Genomic DNA, 14,297 nt, shown 5'->3' with positions numbered 1-14,297 from the left:
GGTGCTGAGCTTGCCCAAGTTGGGCACTTTGGCTCCAGCACAGTCAGCTCTGGTGCCCAGGGTAGGGCATTGAGTCTAGTTTCAGTGGACTCTCTGGGAGCCTGCGGTGGTGGAGGTGAACCTGGACTTGCCCTCCATGCTGGACACTTTGGAGGTGCTGCAGGACCCCACTGGGTTTACTGCACTGATGACGCTGGAGCAGCACTTCCATCCTCAGGCGGCATTGCTGACAACAGCAGCACCACTCCCAGCACTGCCTGTGGCACTGCCTTCTGGGCTGGCCTCAGCACCGTAGGCCACGCCTGCTGCATCAGCATTGGGTTGCCACTGACCACCATGCAGCCGGCACCAGTGACTGTTCCCACAGTGCCATATGCCCCTCCTGCAATGGTTCCCCCAGCACGTGGTTCTCAGGTATGTGGACCAGGGCAAAGCCACATTCTCTTTCCCAGGCCTCATCCTCAACGTGCCAAAATCCACTCTCATTCCCACATAGCAAATTGAGTTAATTGGGGCCCTTCCTGATTCCACTCAGGCAACAGCATCCCTTCCCAAGTCCCATTTTCAGGCCTTGGTGGGGCTCATCTTGGAACTGCAGAGGTACCGGCTTATGATAGTGCACAATTGTATGAGGTTCACAGGCGCATAGCCTTGTGCACATAAGTTCTACATCATGCCTGTCTCCAGTTGCACTAGCTCCAGGCATGGGTGGAGTTGGTGTTCGAGCAATTCAGGGACCCACTTGACTGCGTGGTCATCATGCCGCTGGTGATCATGCACTCCCTTCAATTGGTGGATTCAGCCCCAACTCGTATGGGCAGGAGCCATCTCTGGTGAAGGATGCCTCGAACATGGGGTCCGGGGGGCACACCTGGATGACATGCACATGTAGGCCTATGGTTGATTGTACATATGGGGTTACATATCAATGTCTAGGAATTCTGGGTGGTCTGGCTCGCTTGCCAGGTGTTCCTGCCTCCTATATGGGGCAAGTGTGTTCTAATAATGACAGACTACACCAGGACGATCAACAACCAGGGTAGTGCTCGCTCCTCTCCTCTGTGTTGGGAGACTATTGCACTGTGGGACCTGTGCGTCTCACAGGATGTTCACCTGCAAGCATCGTGCCTTCTGGGAGTTCAGAATGACCTTGCCGATTGTCTCAGCCGGTGGTTTCAATCCCACAAGTGGTCTCTGAGTGGATGTCGCTCTCTCCATCTTCGAGTGGGGTTATCCCAAGGTGGACCTGTTCATGACCCATCTCAAAAGGAAGTGCCAGGACTTCTGCTTGTTCCAGGGCCACAGCAGGGGGGTCTCTACCCTAGACATGGATGGAGTAGTTGCTCTATGAATTCCCTGTGATGCTGCTTATACCCAGGACAAAGCAGGGGCCATATTGATAGAGTTGCCCACTCCTGCTTCCCCCAAAATCTGAAATGGCACCTTCTGGTGAGACAAGTAACCACAGTGCTGTGGGAGGACCATGGGTTCTGCCAAGGTGCAGCTGCTGTGTGAAAGCACAAGGCACACATTAAGCCACATACCAGGCACCACAAGCCACAGCAGCAATGCAGAAGTAAGGGTGACAGACCATATACCTTGACACACTTACTTCTGCTCTGCTCCTGCTGGCAATGTTGCCTCCAGAACTTGGCACTCAGCCAGCACACACTGGTATCAGGTCACCCTGCCTGTGCTTAATTTGAGCCATGGTTGAGTTCTGACATCTCTTTCAATACAAATTTAACACAGGAGGAGGCAGCGAGGCCCAGAGGTGATGGTGTGAAAGAAGCCCAGGGAGCACTTAAGAGACGGGGCCATAGGGGTGGGGAAGGAGCACCAAAATACAGGTTCATCCAGGGTGCAACTTTCCCTAAAGCCAACCCTGGCCTGGACTCCAACCTGCAGCCCAGCTCCAGCCACTGGTTGCCAGCTCTGAACACATTAAGCCCCCTAGGCTACCTGAGCCAGATGCTGCAGGGCAAATGCCACTGGCGAGTAGAGCCGTGTGCATTTGTATTTATATCTACATCTGCTCCACTATCTGCAAAAATGGTCTGCGGACATGAAACAGACATCTGTGAATTTACAGGGCTCACGGGCTGTAGGTGAACTCTCACTTAGGGGAGGTAAACCCACTGGTCCCACTCTCCACATACCGGATTACGTCTTGTTATTTTGACAAATAAAACAGCAGTATTTTAAAATACTGTGCACAACATATTTAATTTTTCGGGCACAGAATTCATCTAGGAGTATTGCAGCCACTGACAAAGTAGCTACATTTGCTGCTGTCAGAGTTTCTGCATGCTCACTGATCCTGGAGTGGGACTGAAGAAATACAGTGGTGGGAAGAGGAGAGGGTAGAGGAGGCACTGGTTTCAGCTATGAAGGTCTTTGTTTTAGGCCTGGTGCACAGTTTGCATTAGCTCAGTGTATTTGTTTATTGCTTTCTTCCCTTTTGGGCCTTCACATCTCCTCAGGCTGGCTCCATTGTGCTTAAGAAGCATAAACAGTGCTCCTACCACCAGGGGCTGTTTAAAGGTTGTCTCTGCTATGTGGAGTGGGGAAGGATGTGGGTCATTTCAGGACAATACATAGAAATTAAACCAAAAGTCCTTCAGTGACAGGGTGCTATCAGCAACACCCTGATTACTGACATTGCTGTGTCCTGGAGAAGGCTGCAGGCCCAGATGAGAGAATTATACAGTCTGGTGGGGGATTGAGAGCATCTGAGTGACATTTAGAGGGCTAACAAGATAATTGGGGAGAATAATGAAGGGAGGAAACAGGAAGCTTAAGAGGAGCTTGGAATAGGAACTTGGGCTGTGGAGTTAGGGCTGCACCCAGAGATGCCTGTCTTTGCTATAGGTCTGTGTTGCATGGTATGGTTACATAAGAGGGAAATAAGCGCATATTTTAGTGAAAGATAGACAGCCAGAAATAGGTTTGTGACTGTGAAACCATCTGAACTGAGGACAGTGTGGTTCACCGGGTAAGCACCTTGTGACACCTTCCTTAGCCTTGGGCCTTGAATACTAGCAACCGTGTTTCACAGAAATCACAGCCCCCTTCTTCCCCACAAAGCCACTTGCCCACTTAGGCCATCGCCACAAGAGGGAGTCGTACTTTCCATACTGCCGTCCTACATCCTGCAAGACAGATATTAAAAGGATTTCATATTATCTTTGTGGATATAATCATTGACCTGCTGGGATGAGCAGTGTCAGCACGTGACACTGCAACACAAGCAGCAGAGGAAGCAGGCACTGATCAGGCAGTGCCTACAAACATGTGCTGATGTACATTAATCTGGCCTGCAGCATTCCACAGCTCCAGCTATCCTAGGTCTCAATAGTTCTATCAATGTACTTCTTGCAGCATACCAGTTACGATGCTGAAATCCCCACCAACACCACTGCCTTAATGGCATTTCAGTACCTCAGTTCTGACCATACCTACTCTGTTTTACCTGTCGGCTGTGTCTACACTGGGCCACTTATTCCGGAAAAGCAGCCGCTTTTCTGGAATAACTTGCCAGCTGTCTACACTGGCCGCTTGCTTTTCCAGAAAAGCAATGACGATCTACTGTAAAATTGTCAGTGTTTTTTCTGGAAAAACTATGCTGCTCCCGTTCGGGCAAAAGTCCTTTTCTGGAAAAACTGTTCTGGAAAAGGGCCAGTGTAGACAGCACAGTAGTCTTTTCTGCAAAAAAGCCCCGATCGCGAAAATGACGATCGGGGCTTTTTTCCGGAAGAGCGCGTCTACATTGGCTACGGACGCTTTTCCGGAAAAGCATCCTGCCAGTGTAGACGCTCTTTTCCCGGAAATACTTATAACGGAAAACTGTTCCATTTTAAGCATTTCCGGAAAAGGGTGCCAGTGTAGACGTAGCTGTCCTGTGAACTCTTTGTATAGGGTTAAATAGTTAGTCCTGCCTTGAGCACAGGGAACTGGACTAGATGACCTCACAAGGTCTCTTGCAGTCCTAATATTCCACAGTGCTGTTGCCTGTGACAGTGGGGGTTCACTGAGTCAGGTGAATTCTAGTCTTTTGGGCTGTGTCTACATTGGCATCCTTTTCCGGAAAAGGGATGCTAATGAGACACTTCAGAATTGCAAAAGCCCCGGGGGATTTAAATATCCCCCGTGGCATTTGCATGAACATGGCTGCCGCTTTTTTCCGGCTCGGGGCTTTGCCGGAGAAAAGCGCCAGTCTAGACGGGATCTTTCGGAAAATAAAGCCTTTTCCGGAAGATCCCTTATTCCTCTTAAAATCAGGGTCTACAAGTAGGGTCTTTGGGTGTTCTGTCCTAAATAACAAAAATTGCTGAAGGCACAAGGTAGTGTGGGTCTATTGAGCCATCTCTTACCTGATCAGCTAAGTTTAGCTTCTGTTGTGAATTAAATGAAGCCCTCCTCCTCAGGGAACACTCTCTGCATGACCCCCCTCACTTTTCCAGCCTTGATTTCATTGGCTCTTGTGAACTGGCTGCAGAGAGATCTTCATTTTCTCCCCCTCGCCCTCTCTTCCCATAATCTTGTATAAGAACTTCAACACTGGTGTCTTGAGAAAAACTCCATAACTGCTCATTTGGTCTTACTAACATTGGCTACTTTATGTAACTACCAATCACTCAGGAAACAGCCTAAGCAGCTGTGACACTAGATCAGATTTTCAGCATTGTCAGTCATTTTCGAAGTCTAATTCTGCCAGCCTGTTCCATAGAATGCTGAATCACATCTAGCTGATCCTTGATTTTAAAAATTGCCAAATGCATGGTCTCAACAAAAAATACCTCAGTATTTCGGGAACATGATCTCTGCGTCAGTTTCCTGAGACTGCTTCAGGGAGACTAATGCTGCCTGGCCGCTCAGGAAGGTGAATTAAGGATTGCTTAATGGGTTGACTGGCACAGCTCCTGAAGTCAGGTTGGCAGAGGCCCCTCATTACCACTTAAAGTCAGATAGCAACATCAGAAAGAGGGGCATCTCTGTTCCAAAAATCAAATCACAGCCCTGCAGAGGATACTCCAGAATGCATTTGAAGGTTAGATTCCCCCCGCCCATATCCCAGATCCTGCAATCCAAAAGGACCTCATAGCACTCAGACTCCAGCACTGAAAAGGACCCTGCTATGGCTCTATACAGTCAGTCACTATCTTTAAATGAGTAGATAGGAAGGAAATGCTGCACTTATCTGGAAATGCTTCTTTACCACCCAAGCAACTCACAGATGTTAATTAAATTGAGCCTCACAACACCACTATAATGTTACAAGGAGGAACCTTAGAGGCAAGTAAAATGAAGTTGACTTAATGGAAAGTTTATGGCCAACATTGAAACAGATGTCTGTTGTCCCAATTCTATGCCATAACTGCAAGATCACCCATCACTAGAGCTGATTTGGGCCCCCAATGGCTTAATAAATGAAAATTGATTCCCACAATCTGTAGCACAAGCAAACAAAGCAATAAGAAGAAGATAAGCTTTTTGTGCTTACCTGTTAAATCCATGAGTAGTAGAAGCGTGCCATGGAGTAACCCCAGAGCAAGCCACCGGCCCTGGGATCAGCCAGACAGCCACCACCCCCTTGCCAGGGCTAGAGCTGGTATCAACTGAAGGGTAAATCAGAGATTTTGCTTACAAGCCCTGGGCACACTTTGTGTTATACCTCAGCCATCCTGGTGCTCCAGGCAAAGTTCTGTTCCTTTTTAGGTTTGTTGACTTTAATGGGTTTCTTCATTAAAACTAGATTGTGAGAGTCATCTGATAGAGGAGCTTGTGTAAGAATCTCACACATTCCCCCTGAACAGGATGCATCCCTTTGCATATGGTTAGTGTCACATGAGCACTAAGATATTAAAGAGGAACATATGAATGGATTATTAATCCTACTAGTGTAGTGAGCATCACAAGATTTAGGAATATTTAGAAAAGCTAGAGTTACCACTGGAACATCCATTTCTCCATAAGCCTGGAGGAATTTGTATTAGGCTAAGTAAAGAAACTGCAGATATACGAGGGTTAGCTGAAAGCTCTCTTCAAGCACCTAGTCTCATAACAGACTGATAGCACATTTGGTCACCATAACTGTGTACTGTTTACAGGACTGCTCTGAAACCTAAGGAGTGATGAATTTTGAAGACCTCAGTTTCTAACCCAAAGATTTTCTTTAACAACTTTGAGTAAAAGGCTACTTGATTGCTCACTGATCTAGATGTCAGGGATCTGGTTAGTCCCCCAAGGTATTCCCAGACCAATGATGAAACCACCCCCAAAATTCAAATCCTAAAGACAACCAGGGATTCTGCAAAGAAAATCCAGATTCTGGACAGCAGTCTAAGAACTCCAATTCAGGGAATGTTTAAGAACTTACATCCCAAAACCAGTAAAGGTCCCATTGTAACTCAACATTCATTACTCTAGACAGGACCCTTAGTCTACATAATCACAGAACAGAAAGGAGCCTCAAGAGATTATAAAGTCCAGTCCCCTGCACTCATGTCAGGACCACACACCATCTAAACCATCCCTGACAGATGTTTGTCTAACCTGCTCTTAAAAAAAAATCTCCAAATGATGGAGATTTCACAACCTCCCTAGGCAGTTTATTGCAATGCTTAGCAGCCTGGACAGTTGGCCTTATGGCCAACTTAAATCTCCCTTGATGCAATTTAAGCTCATTGCGTCTTGTCTTAGAGAGATTAAGTAGAATATTTTTTCCTCTTTCCTCCTTGTAACAACCTTTTAGATACTTGAAAGCTGTTATCATGACCTTTCTTTCAATCTTCCCTCATAGCTCATGTTTTCTAGAGCTTTAATTATTTTTGTTGCTCTTCTTTGGACCCTCTCGAATTTCTTCACATCTTTCCTGAAATGTGGTGCTCAGAACTGGACACAAAACTGCAGTTGAGGCCTATTCAGTGCAGAGTAGATCAGAGCAGAGCAGAAGAATTACTTCTTGGCTGTGTCTAGACTGGCCAGTTTTTCCAGAAAATCAGCTGCTTTTCCAGAAAAACTTGCCAGCTGTCTACACTGGCCGCTTGAATTTCCGCAAAAGCACTGACTTCCTACTGTAAGAAATCAGTGCTTTTTGCAGAAATACTATGCTGCTCCCATTCGGGCAAAAGTCCCTTTTGTGCAAAACTTTTGCACAAAAGGGCCAGTATAGACAGCTGAGATTTGTTTTCCGCAAAAAAGCCCCGATCACGAAAACGGCAATCGGGGCTTTTTTGCGCAAAAGCATGTATAGATTGGCACGGACGCTTTTCCGCAAAAAGTGCTTTTGCGGAAAAGCGTCCATGCCAATCTAGATGCTTTGTTCCAAAAATGCTTTTAATGGAAAACTTTTCAGTTAAAAGCATTTCCAGAAAATCATGCCAGTCTAGACGTAGCCCTTGTGTCTTGCTTTGTGTTGTTCCCTAGAACAATGTTTGCTTTTTGTTGTAGCAGTGCCACACTGTTGGCTCATATTTAGCTTGTTGTTCACTATGATCCATGTGATGGGGTCCCCACTCAGGCCCCTTGGTCTGGGACACCGTCCGGTCTCCGAATCAGCCAGAGACACTTCTGGTGCAGTCCCCTATGCTTTTATTGTTAGTTCCTGCCACCACCTACGTACAAAGCTTATAGTCAATTCAGCCAGCTGCCAGGAGAGGGGGAGTTGCACACTCAACCACACCCTGGCTCCTCCTTGCCCCCCTGTTGGCTTCCTTCGTCTGCCTTACATAGCCCTTGCCCAGTAAGGCCCACAGCTGCTTCTAATAGCCCTTCAGACCTGGGCTTGCTCAGCTGTTTCCCCTCAGCCTCTTTGGCTAGGCTACAGTGGCAGAGCTCTGGCTTAGCCAGCAGTCTGTCACAACCCCCGATTCCTTTCTGCAGTAATCGTTCATAGTTAGTAATATCTATGCAGCAAACACTGTTCTTTATGGAAATGGACAATGTAAGTGAATGCTTGTGAATCAGATCAGAAAACCAAACTCTCATTTATCCAGTTCAGGTGCATCATGACCAGTCACAGTGAAGCTTCCTCCAACACTGCCCTGCCAATTTGATTCAACTTTGAACTGGAGAGTGACCACTAATGTGTAAGAAATGTGTTCACCCGTCAACTATTTATGTCAAAGGCGCCTCTGTCAGACTTCTAATGAGGGGTTCAGTTTGCATCTGTTGTAATACTGTTTTTTGTGCTATGGATATTGTTCAATAAGAACAAAGACTGGACTCAGTTCACATCTGCCACTTGAACAACTGTCACAGAGTGACTGGATGGCGGCCATCTTGTCTGATAAAATAGGGACTGAACCGGACCTCCACATCTAAAAGCATATAAAAGGTGCAACAGCTTGAGATAAAGTGCTGAAGCAGGGGCTCTAGCAGACTCAGATTCTCTCTGGATTGATCACAGAGGGGAGGGGAGAATTGTAACACACACTCACCAGTGGATCAATGACTTGTTGTAGCCACTACGATTCTGAGATGAATTAGGGTTAGTGGTTTACAGGTGAAAACAGTCATCTAATTAGTCTCCAGTCATTTTACTGTACATTATGCACATATCCCGTTCATCCTTAACAAAAAGTTTAAGCCTGCCCTCCCAAAAGCTTAGTTCTCATCCTTTTTAAAAAGTGGTGATAAATTGCCCCAAAAGATGGTAGAGGACAGCCTCTAAAGGCTGTGCACAGTAAGCCTATTACCATAATCTTTCTCTGACGACCTTTGCTTTGGAGCCCAGCTTTAGCTACAACTCTAATCCAGTTTGGGTCAACAGCGTCCCCAAATTTTAATGGCCTTTGTAAAATGGTTCTCAGTCCAGTTTTCTGTGGAAAGGAACATCATAAAGTTTACTAACACACAAAGCTGAACTCTTTGGGGGGGAGGCAGAGAAAGAGAAAGCATGCACATTGGCAGGCAGCATGGGGAGGCTAGTCCAGTCCTTGTCTATGGCCCGGTATAGAATGGAATTTCTTTCCCCCTTGTCAATCGGGCATTCAAAGTTTCTAAATTTAGACACACCGTATTTTTCATCACAGAAAGACTGACACAACCAGAAGATAATCATGTTCAGAGAACCAGTACTGACATCACGTATTTCAAGCTGAATCTCCTGTGTGTTCCCCGCCATCCTAGCTCTCTTACCCTTTCTGGATACAGAGAGAATGACTCTCCATGTTTGAAAAACCCTCCCTAATCTTTCAGAAAGCAACCAAGTCTGATAAAGCTAATTGTGATCTGTTTAAATGATCATCACTCTGTTTTAAACCCCTCCAAATCTCTTTTGCATTACTGACCTTTGAATCAGGAATTTGGCTCGATGACTATAGTTGCTTGACTCCTGCAAGAGAAACAGAATCATCTGTCACTTACACCTGGGGCATCAAACTCAATTTATCTTAGGACCAGTACTAGTCTTCAAAGCCTCCTAGTGTTCCAGTGGGAACCCCCCCTCTGGCAGGGCTCAGGGAAGGAAGGGGGGGGTCTCCGTGTGTTCCCCCCATCCTGGCTCCCAGCCCTGCCTGCTGGCCCACATGCTCCCCCACCACATGTCCCCTGGCCCTGCCTGCTGCTCCTGGGCAATTTAACCTCCCCTGGCAGGAGCTGGGGTACAGTGGGGCTAGAGCAGCTTCTGGCTGTTATCTCTGCCCCGCTGCCAGCACATCCCTGTGGCCCTGGGGGACGTGGGTACAGCACGACCCCATTCATAGGGATGGTTTTGGGCAGCCACCCTGGGCCAAGCACTTTGGGGGGCCCTATAGTGCCTGCCTCAACTGTCCTATTTATAGGATGGTTCCCCGTACTCAGGTTAGAGTACCCATGGAACCCTGGAAGAGATAGGACTGGCAGGAGTCAGCCCCCTCCCTCACTCACTGTGGTGAGTGCTGGAGGGCCCGGCCCCTGCTGCCACCCACACCAGGCCCCCCAGTAATCCCTGAGGCTATGTCCCTTGAGGGAGGGGCTTGAGGAAAGAGGGGCAATTGGGGTGGAGAGTGTGGATCAGGGGCTGGACATGAGGGAAGGGTACAGACACCACCACCCCCGCAGTCGGGCACAGGCCATGGAACCCATGACTTACACGATTTCCTGGTGATGAAAGCATGGGAGCAGGAAGCCTTGTGGGACATACCAGGAGTCATTGTTTTGTCTCCTAATCCCATCGTTCATCCTCTTGAGGTCCAAACCACTGGGGAAGACAGAAAGGGAGACCACTGTGGCATACCTCCCTAAAGTCCAGTGCAAGCTAAAATGCTCACACAGAGAACGTGCTGGGATGATTTTCAAACCTAAACAAGGGAAAAGGCACAGGTGCACCAATGATTAGGCGGTCAAGGTCCAATGTACACTCCCAAAATAATCACAATTATTTAACGATAAATTTGTAGACGGGGAGGACATAAACAAACATTACTTACAAGTTTCACTCCTTTAGCTCAATTCTTTATTTTCATTTAAATAACATACCTAGCACATGTCTCCAGCTGCTTTTGTGGCTAAAGGGACAGTATCAAAATAAACATGCAGTAAAAATGTCATTGTGTGTGGTCCTTGTATCACCACTACAGATTATTACAATGGAAAAAAAGAAGAAGAAGAAAAAAAAAAAAGGTTAAAACTATCATTTGTTTCTCACTAGAGAGGCTCAAGTATTTATAAAATCATGAGTTAGCCACTCCTCCCAAAATAAAATCAGATCATAAGATTTGCTTTTTAAATCATGGTTGTTTTTTAAAGTAATAAACTGTAAATGCTTTATTTATTTATTTATGTTTGAGCATTTTTACTTGTTTCACATTTTCAAGCAAGAGAAAGAAGAAAGCAGAGATTCTCACAGGACTTTAGGAGCTATGGCACTAAAAATATAAAACATTGCACAACTTGTGGTAAAAAAGAAAATCAGGAAAGATGGCAATACTACATTAGTTGACTTTGACATTTACATTCTTCTTGGATAGCGAAATCTGGCAACTTTACTTTGATTCAATTTCAAGTTATTGTGAGGTTTTAAATTTCTTTGCAAAAAAACCTCAACCCCTTATAACTGAAACTTAAACAAAAATTCCATCTAAACTTTAATAAGCTAGATAAGCTATGTAAGAAAACAGATGCATAAAATGTTGGTCCTGAACTGCTAAAGCAAACAACATTGTCAATATCCCCCTTTTAAATAAAACAAAAAAAAGCAAGCCAGAGATTATTGGCGTGGATATCTTGGCCCATCAAAGTAGGCGTGATATGCTTCTCCTCAGTGCTCCCATAGCTCTTTGAATGCTTATGCCAACCAATCGCACACATCATTGTTCTAGTTCAATAAAGAGGTGCTAACTCCTCAATGACAGGCAGAGGGGATCTTGGAGGTTTAAGTTGCCCTGGTCGCTAACAGGAAAGATAAATATACACTAGCAACTGAAGTTTGCTCTGTCAAACAGGTTTAAATATCAAATGATTCCACGGACATCAATGGAGTTACTCCATTATAAAGGAGAACTTGGCCCTTTTATTTCCATTACCCATTTTCCAGAAACTCTAGTACTGCTTTCATTTCCCTCTTACTGCCCTTCTGATTTGAGGTGGTTACGGAGCATCGAGGGTCATTTTTATGGATGAGTGATAACTGATGGTTTGAAGTTTCATTCAGGCAAGCACCTGACACTTCTCTCAAACTCTGGTAAGTATTATCAGTCATATTGGAAGATGACATTTACCCTGTTCAGAAGGCCAGCCTGCACACTGAGCACCTTCTATGCCACCAAAGCTTACTTTTGATTTTCATCCTAGTGTCTGGAAGGTACTTTAAGATCTTCTGATGGAAGTTTGCTAGAGAAGGCCAAAGAACTAGCACTGTAATGATAAAAGCAACAGAAGAGTCTGGGAGACAAAGAAAAATTTGGGGGCCCCCATCCGCCCATTCCATTTCTTGGGACAATCCTATAGATGACAGGGTTTTGCAGGCAGGGAAAGTCTCAAAATGCCTTTGGGACTGATGCATCACTATCAAAACATGGCATTTACCATATTCTATGGTCAGAGAAGAAATGGGGTGAGGGGGAGGTTACACCTCATGTCTGGCAAGAGGGTCAATTGGGAAGGTGCATGTATCGCATTGGGTAAGACTTGAATATAAGCCTGCATCCCAGGCTCATGCATAGAACAGCAAGATACAGCTTCTCCTAGCACCCTGCAAGTTACCCCATTTCATCCTAAGTGACACTTTCTGGCCCATAGAGATACAGCTCCTGTGCTTTTTTCTAAATATTTAGCTGTGCAAGTTTGTGCTACAGGACTCAGGAATGTCTCGAGATGGAAGAAGGAAATGGAGTTGCTTGGAGCTGGGCCTAACATTTCTTTGGCATATTCACTTCAGATAAAACAACATTCAGAGACATAAATAAGAGACAGGAGACTGTGGGAAAAGCCCAAATGTGTCAATGTCTCTGTTCAGCTTGAGCTGAAAACATAAATTACAGGAGGGAAGAGGAGAGAAAGCGATAAGCAGAAGAGAATGTAAAAAGCTGTGAGCGCCAGCACAGGCTCAAATCCGCTAGCAGACAAATGCTAACCAGTAGGTAGCTGCACGTTGCCTTATATGGGAAATTTTCCCTGCTGCATTTGGCCCTGTTTATAGGAATTCTCTCTTGGTTTCAGTGTGACCATGTCTCACTCTCTCTATTTTCCAGTACAGGCAGTCCCCAGGTTACATGGATCTGACTTACATCGGATCCCTACTTACAAATGGGGTGAGGCAACCCCGCACTAGCTGCTTCCCCCCAGCAGACCAGGGAGACGTGAAGCTAGTGCCCCCCCATACCCCCCCCAGCAGACCAGGGAGACGCGGAGCGGCTTCTCAGCAGACACCTCAGCTTGAGAATAAAGGACTGAGGGAAGTGAGGTGTGGGAGAATAAAACTGAGCTCTGGAGAAATGTTTGGCTAGAGTTTCCCCTACAATATGTACCAGTTCCGACTTACATACAAATTCAACTTAAGAACAAACCTACTGTCCCTATCTTGTACGTAACCCAGGGACTGCCTGTACTGGTTGGCTCAGCGTGAGGAGGCTGGGCCTGCAGTTCTCTTCAGTGGTGACTTTCATAAAAGAGTTCCTCATCTCCCATAAGACACAACTCTGCGAGCAGAGGCCTAGAACAACGATACCAACAGAGGCTAGCTGCCAGAACAGATATTATTATAGTAACTCTAATAAGTACATAAATAATATTGGTAAGTGGTGTTAGGGTAAGCAGAAAGTGCTCCACCCCCGCCTGCAGGTGGGAAAGGGAACTCAGTCTCACTGCTTATTTTAAAAACCAAGAGTAGCAGTTGTGGTGATGGTTTTGGGGATGGGGGCATCTGCAATGTTCCCTCTAATCTTTTCTATCCATCCATCCATCCATGTGTGGATTTTTTCCATCTGTGCGTGGAATAGTTTTATGTGCACCAAAGCATATGCAAATGGGCATGACCAATAGAAACAAAAAGCCTAACTAGACAATCTGCTGGGTGGCATTTGAATCTCTAGAGCGGCCATAAAAGTGCACAGTTTATATGGAGCACTGAACACCTGCCTTCCTGAAACCACTGATAAAGCATCAGATGGTAGCTTGCTCACTGCTGACGCAAGGAGGATTCAAACTGTTAGGCTATGTCTACACAGCCAGCTTTTGCTGGCAGAGAGTATGCTAATGAAGCACCCAAGATCCTTATGCCTCAAAAAAGGAGGTATACAGATCTTGTGCAAAAGGGTTTTTTTGTGCAAAACAGATCCATCTACACTGCTAGTTTTTGTGTACAAACTTTTTGCCCAAAAAGCTTTGGGTAGAGATTATGCAAATGAAGCACGAGAAGTTGCTAATGAGTGCCTCATTAGCATATCCTCTGCCAGCAAAAGCCAGCAGTGTAGACGTAGCCCTAAAGTTAAAACTTCTAATACCCTTTCCCAGTCCTCTGAAATATCCTGTGCCATCACTTGACAGGAGACAAGGAAAGCAGGAAAGCAAGCAGGCTGATACTGTTATTTTTACATAAATTTTAATGAGCAAGTCAATCAAATTTCTGTAGTGATCATGTCTAGTCATACACAAATGGCTGATAAAATACAAACTCCCTCTACCTATGTTATACTGGAACAGAAATACCAATCCAGAAAAGGCCAACACATCCACTGGAAAAGGAGGTTACTCGCCTGTAACCAATGTTCTCTGAGATGAGCATCCCTGAGGGTGCTCCACAGCAGGTGTCGGTGTGTCCCAGTGCCACAGAGCGGATTCTTCCTAGCAGTGCATTGGGGCTGTGCATGCGCAGC

The 14,297-nt window shown here is 45.9% G+C and overlaps 1 protein-coding gene across 2 annotated transcripts in view; it reads right to left on the bottom strand.

Annotated features, from left to right (window-relative positions):
- Nucleotides 1-10,270, bottom strand: part of ACCS (1-aminocyclopropane-1-carboxylate synthase homolog (inactive)) — a 40,939-nt gene extending 30,669 nt beyond the window's left edge. Inside the window, exons 1-2 of one of the 2 annotated variants that reach the window (XM_075927526.1) lie at nucleotides 10,076-10,270; nucleotides 9,294-9,337 (exon numbers count right to left, since the gene is read on the bottom strand). Coding sequence is in view for 1 of the 2 variants with exons in the window: in XM_075927525.1 (XP_075783640.1) it covers nucleotides 5,504-5,516 (13 nt within the window). In the remaining variant the exon portion in view is untranslated. Of the gene's footprint in view, nucleotides 1-5,503; nucleotides 5,625-9,293; nucleotides 9,338-10,075 lie in introns of those variants that run through there. The other variant, XM_075927525.1, reaches the window with a different exon arrangement.
- Between the last annotated feature and the right edge of the window lie 4,027 nt (nucleotides 10,271-14,297).

The sequence above is a fragment of the Pelodiscus sinensis genome, chromosome 4 (genome assembly GCF_049634645.1).
Source record: "Pelodiscus sinensis isolate JC-2024 chromosome 4, ASM4963464v1, whole genome shotgun sequence".
Lineage (NCBI taxonomy): Eukaryota > Metazoa > Chordata > Testudines > Trionychidae > Pelodiscus > Pelodiscus sinensis.
Note: the sequence above shows the minus strand (reverse complement) of the source record. Positions and strands in the feature narration are given on the sequence as shown.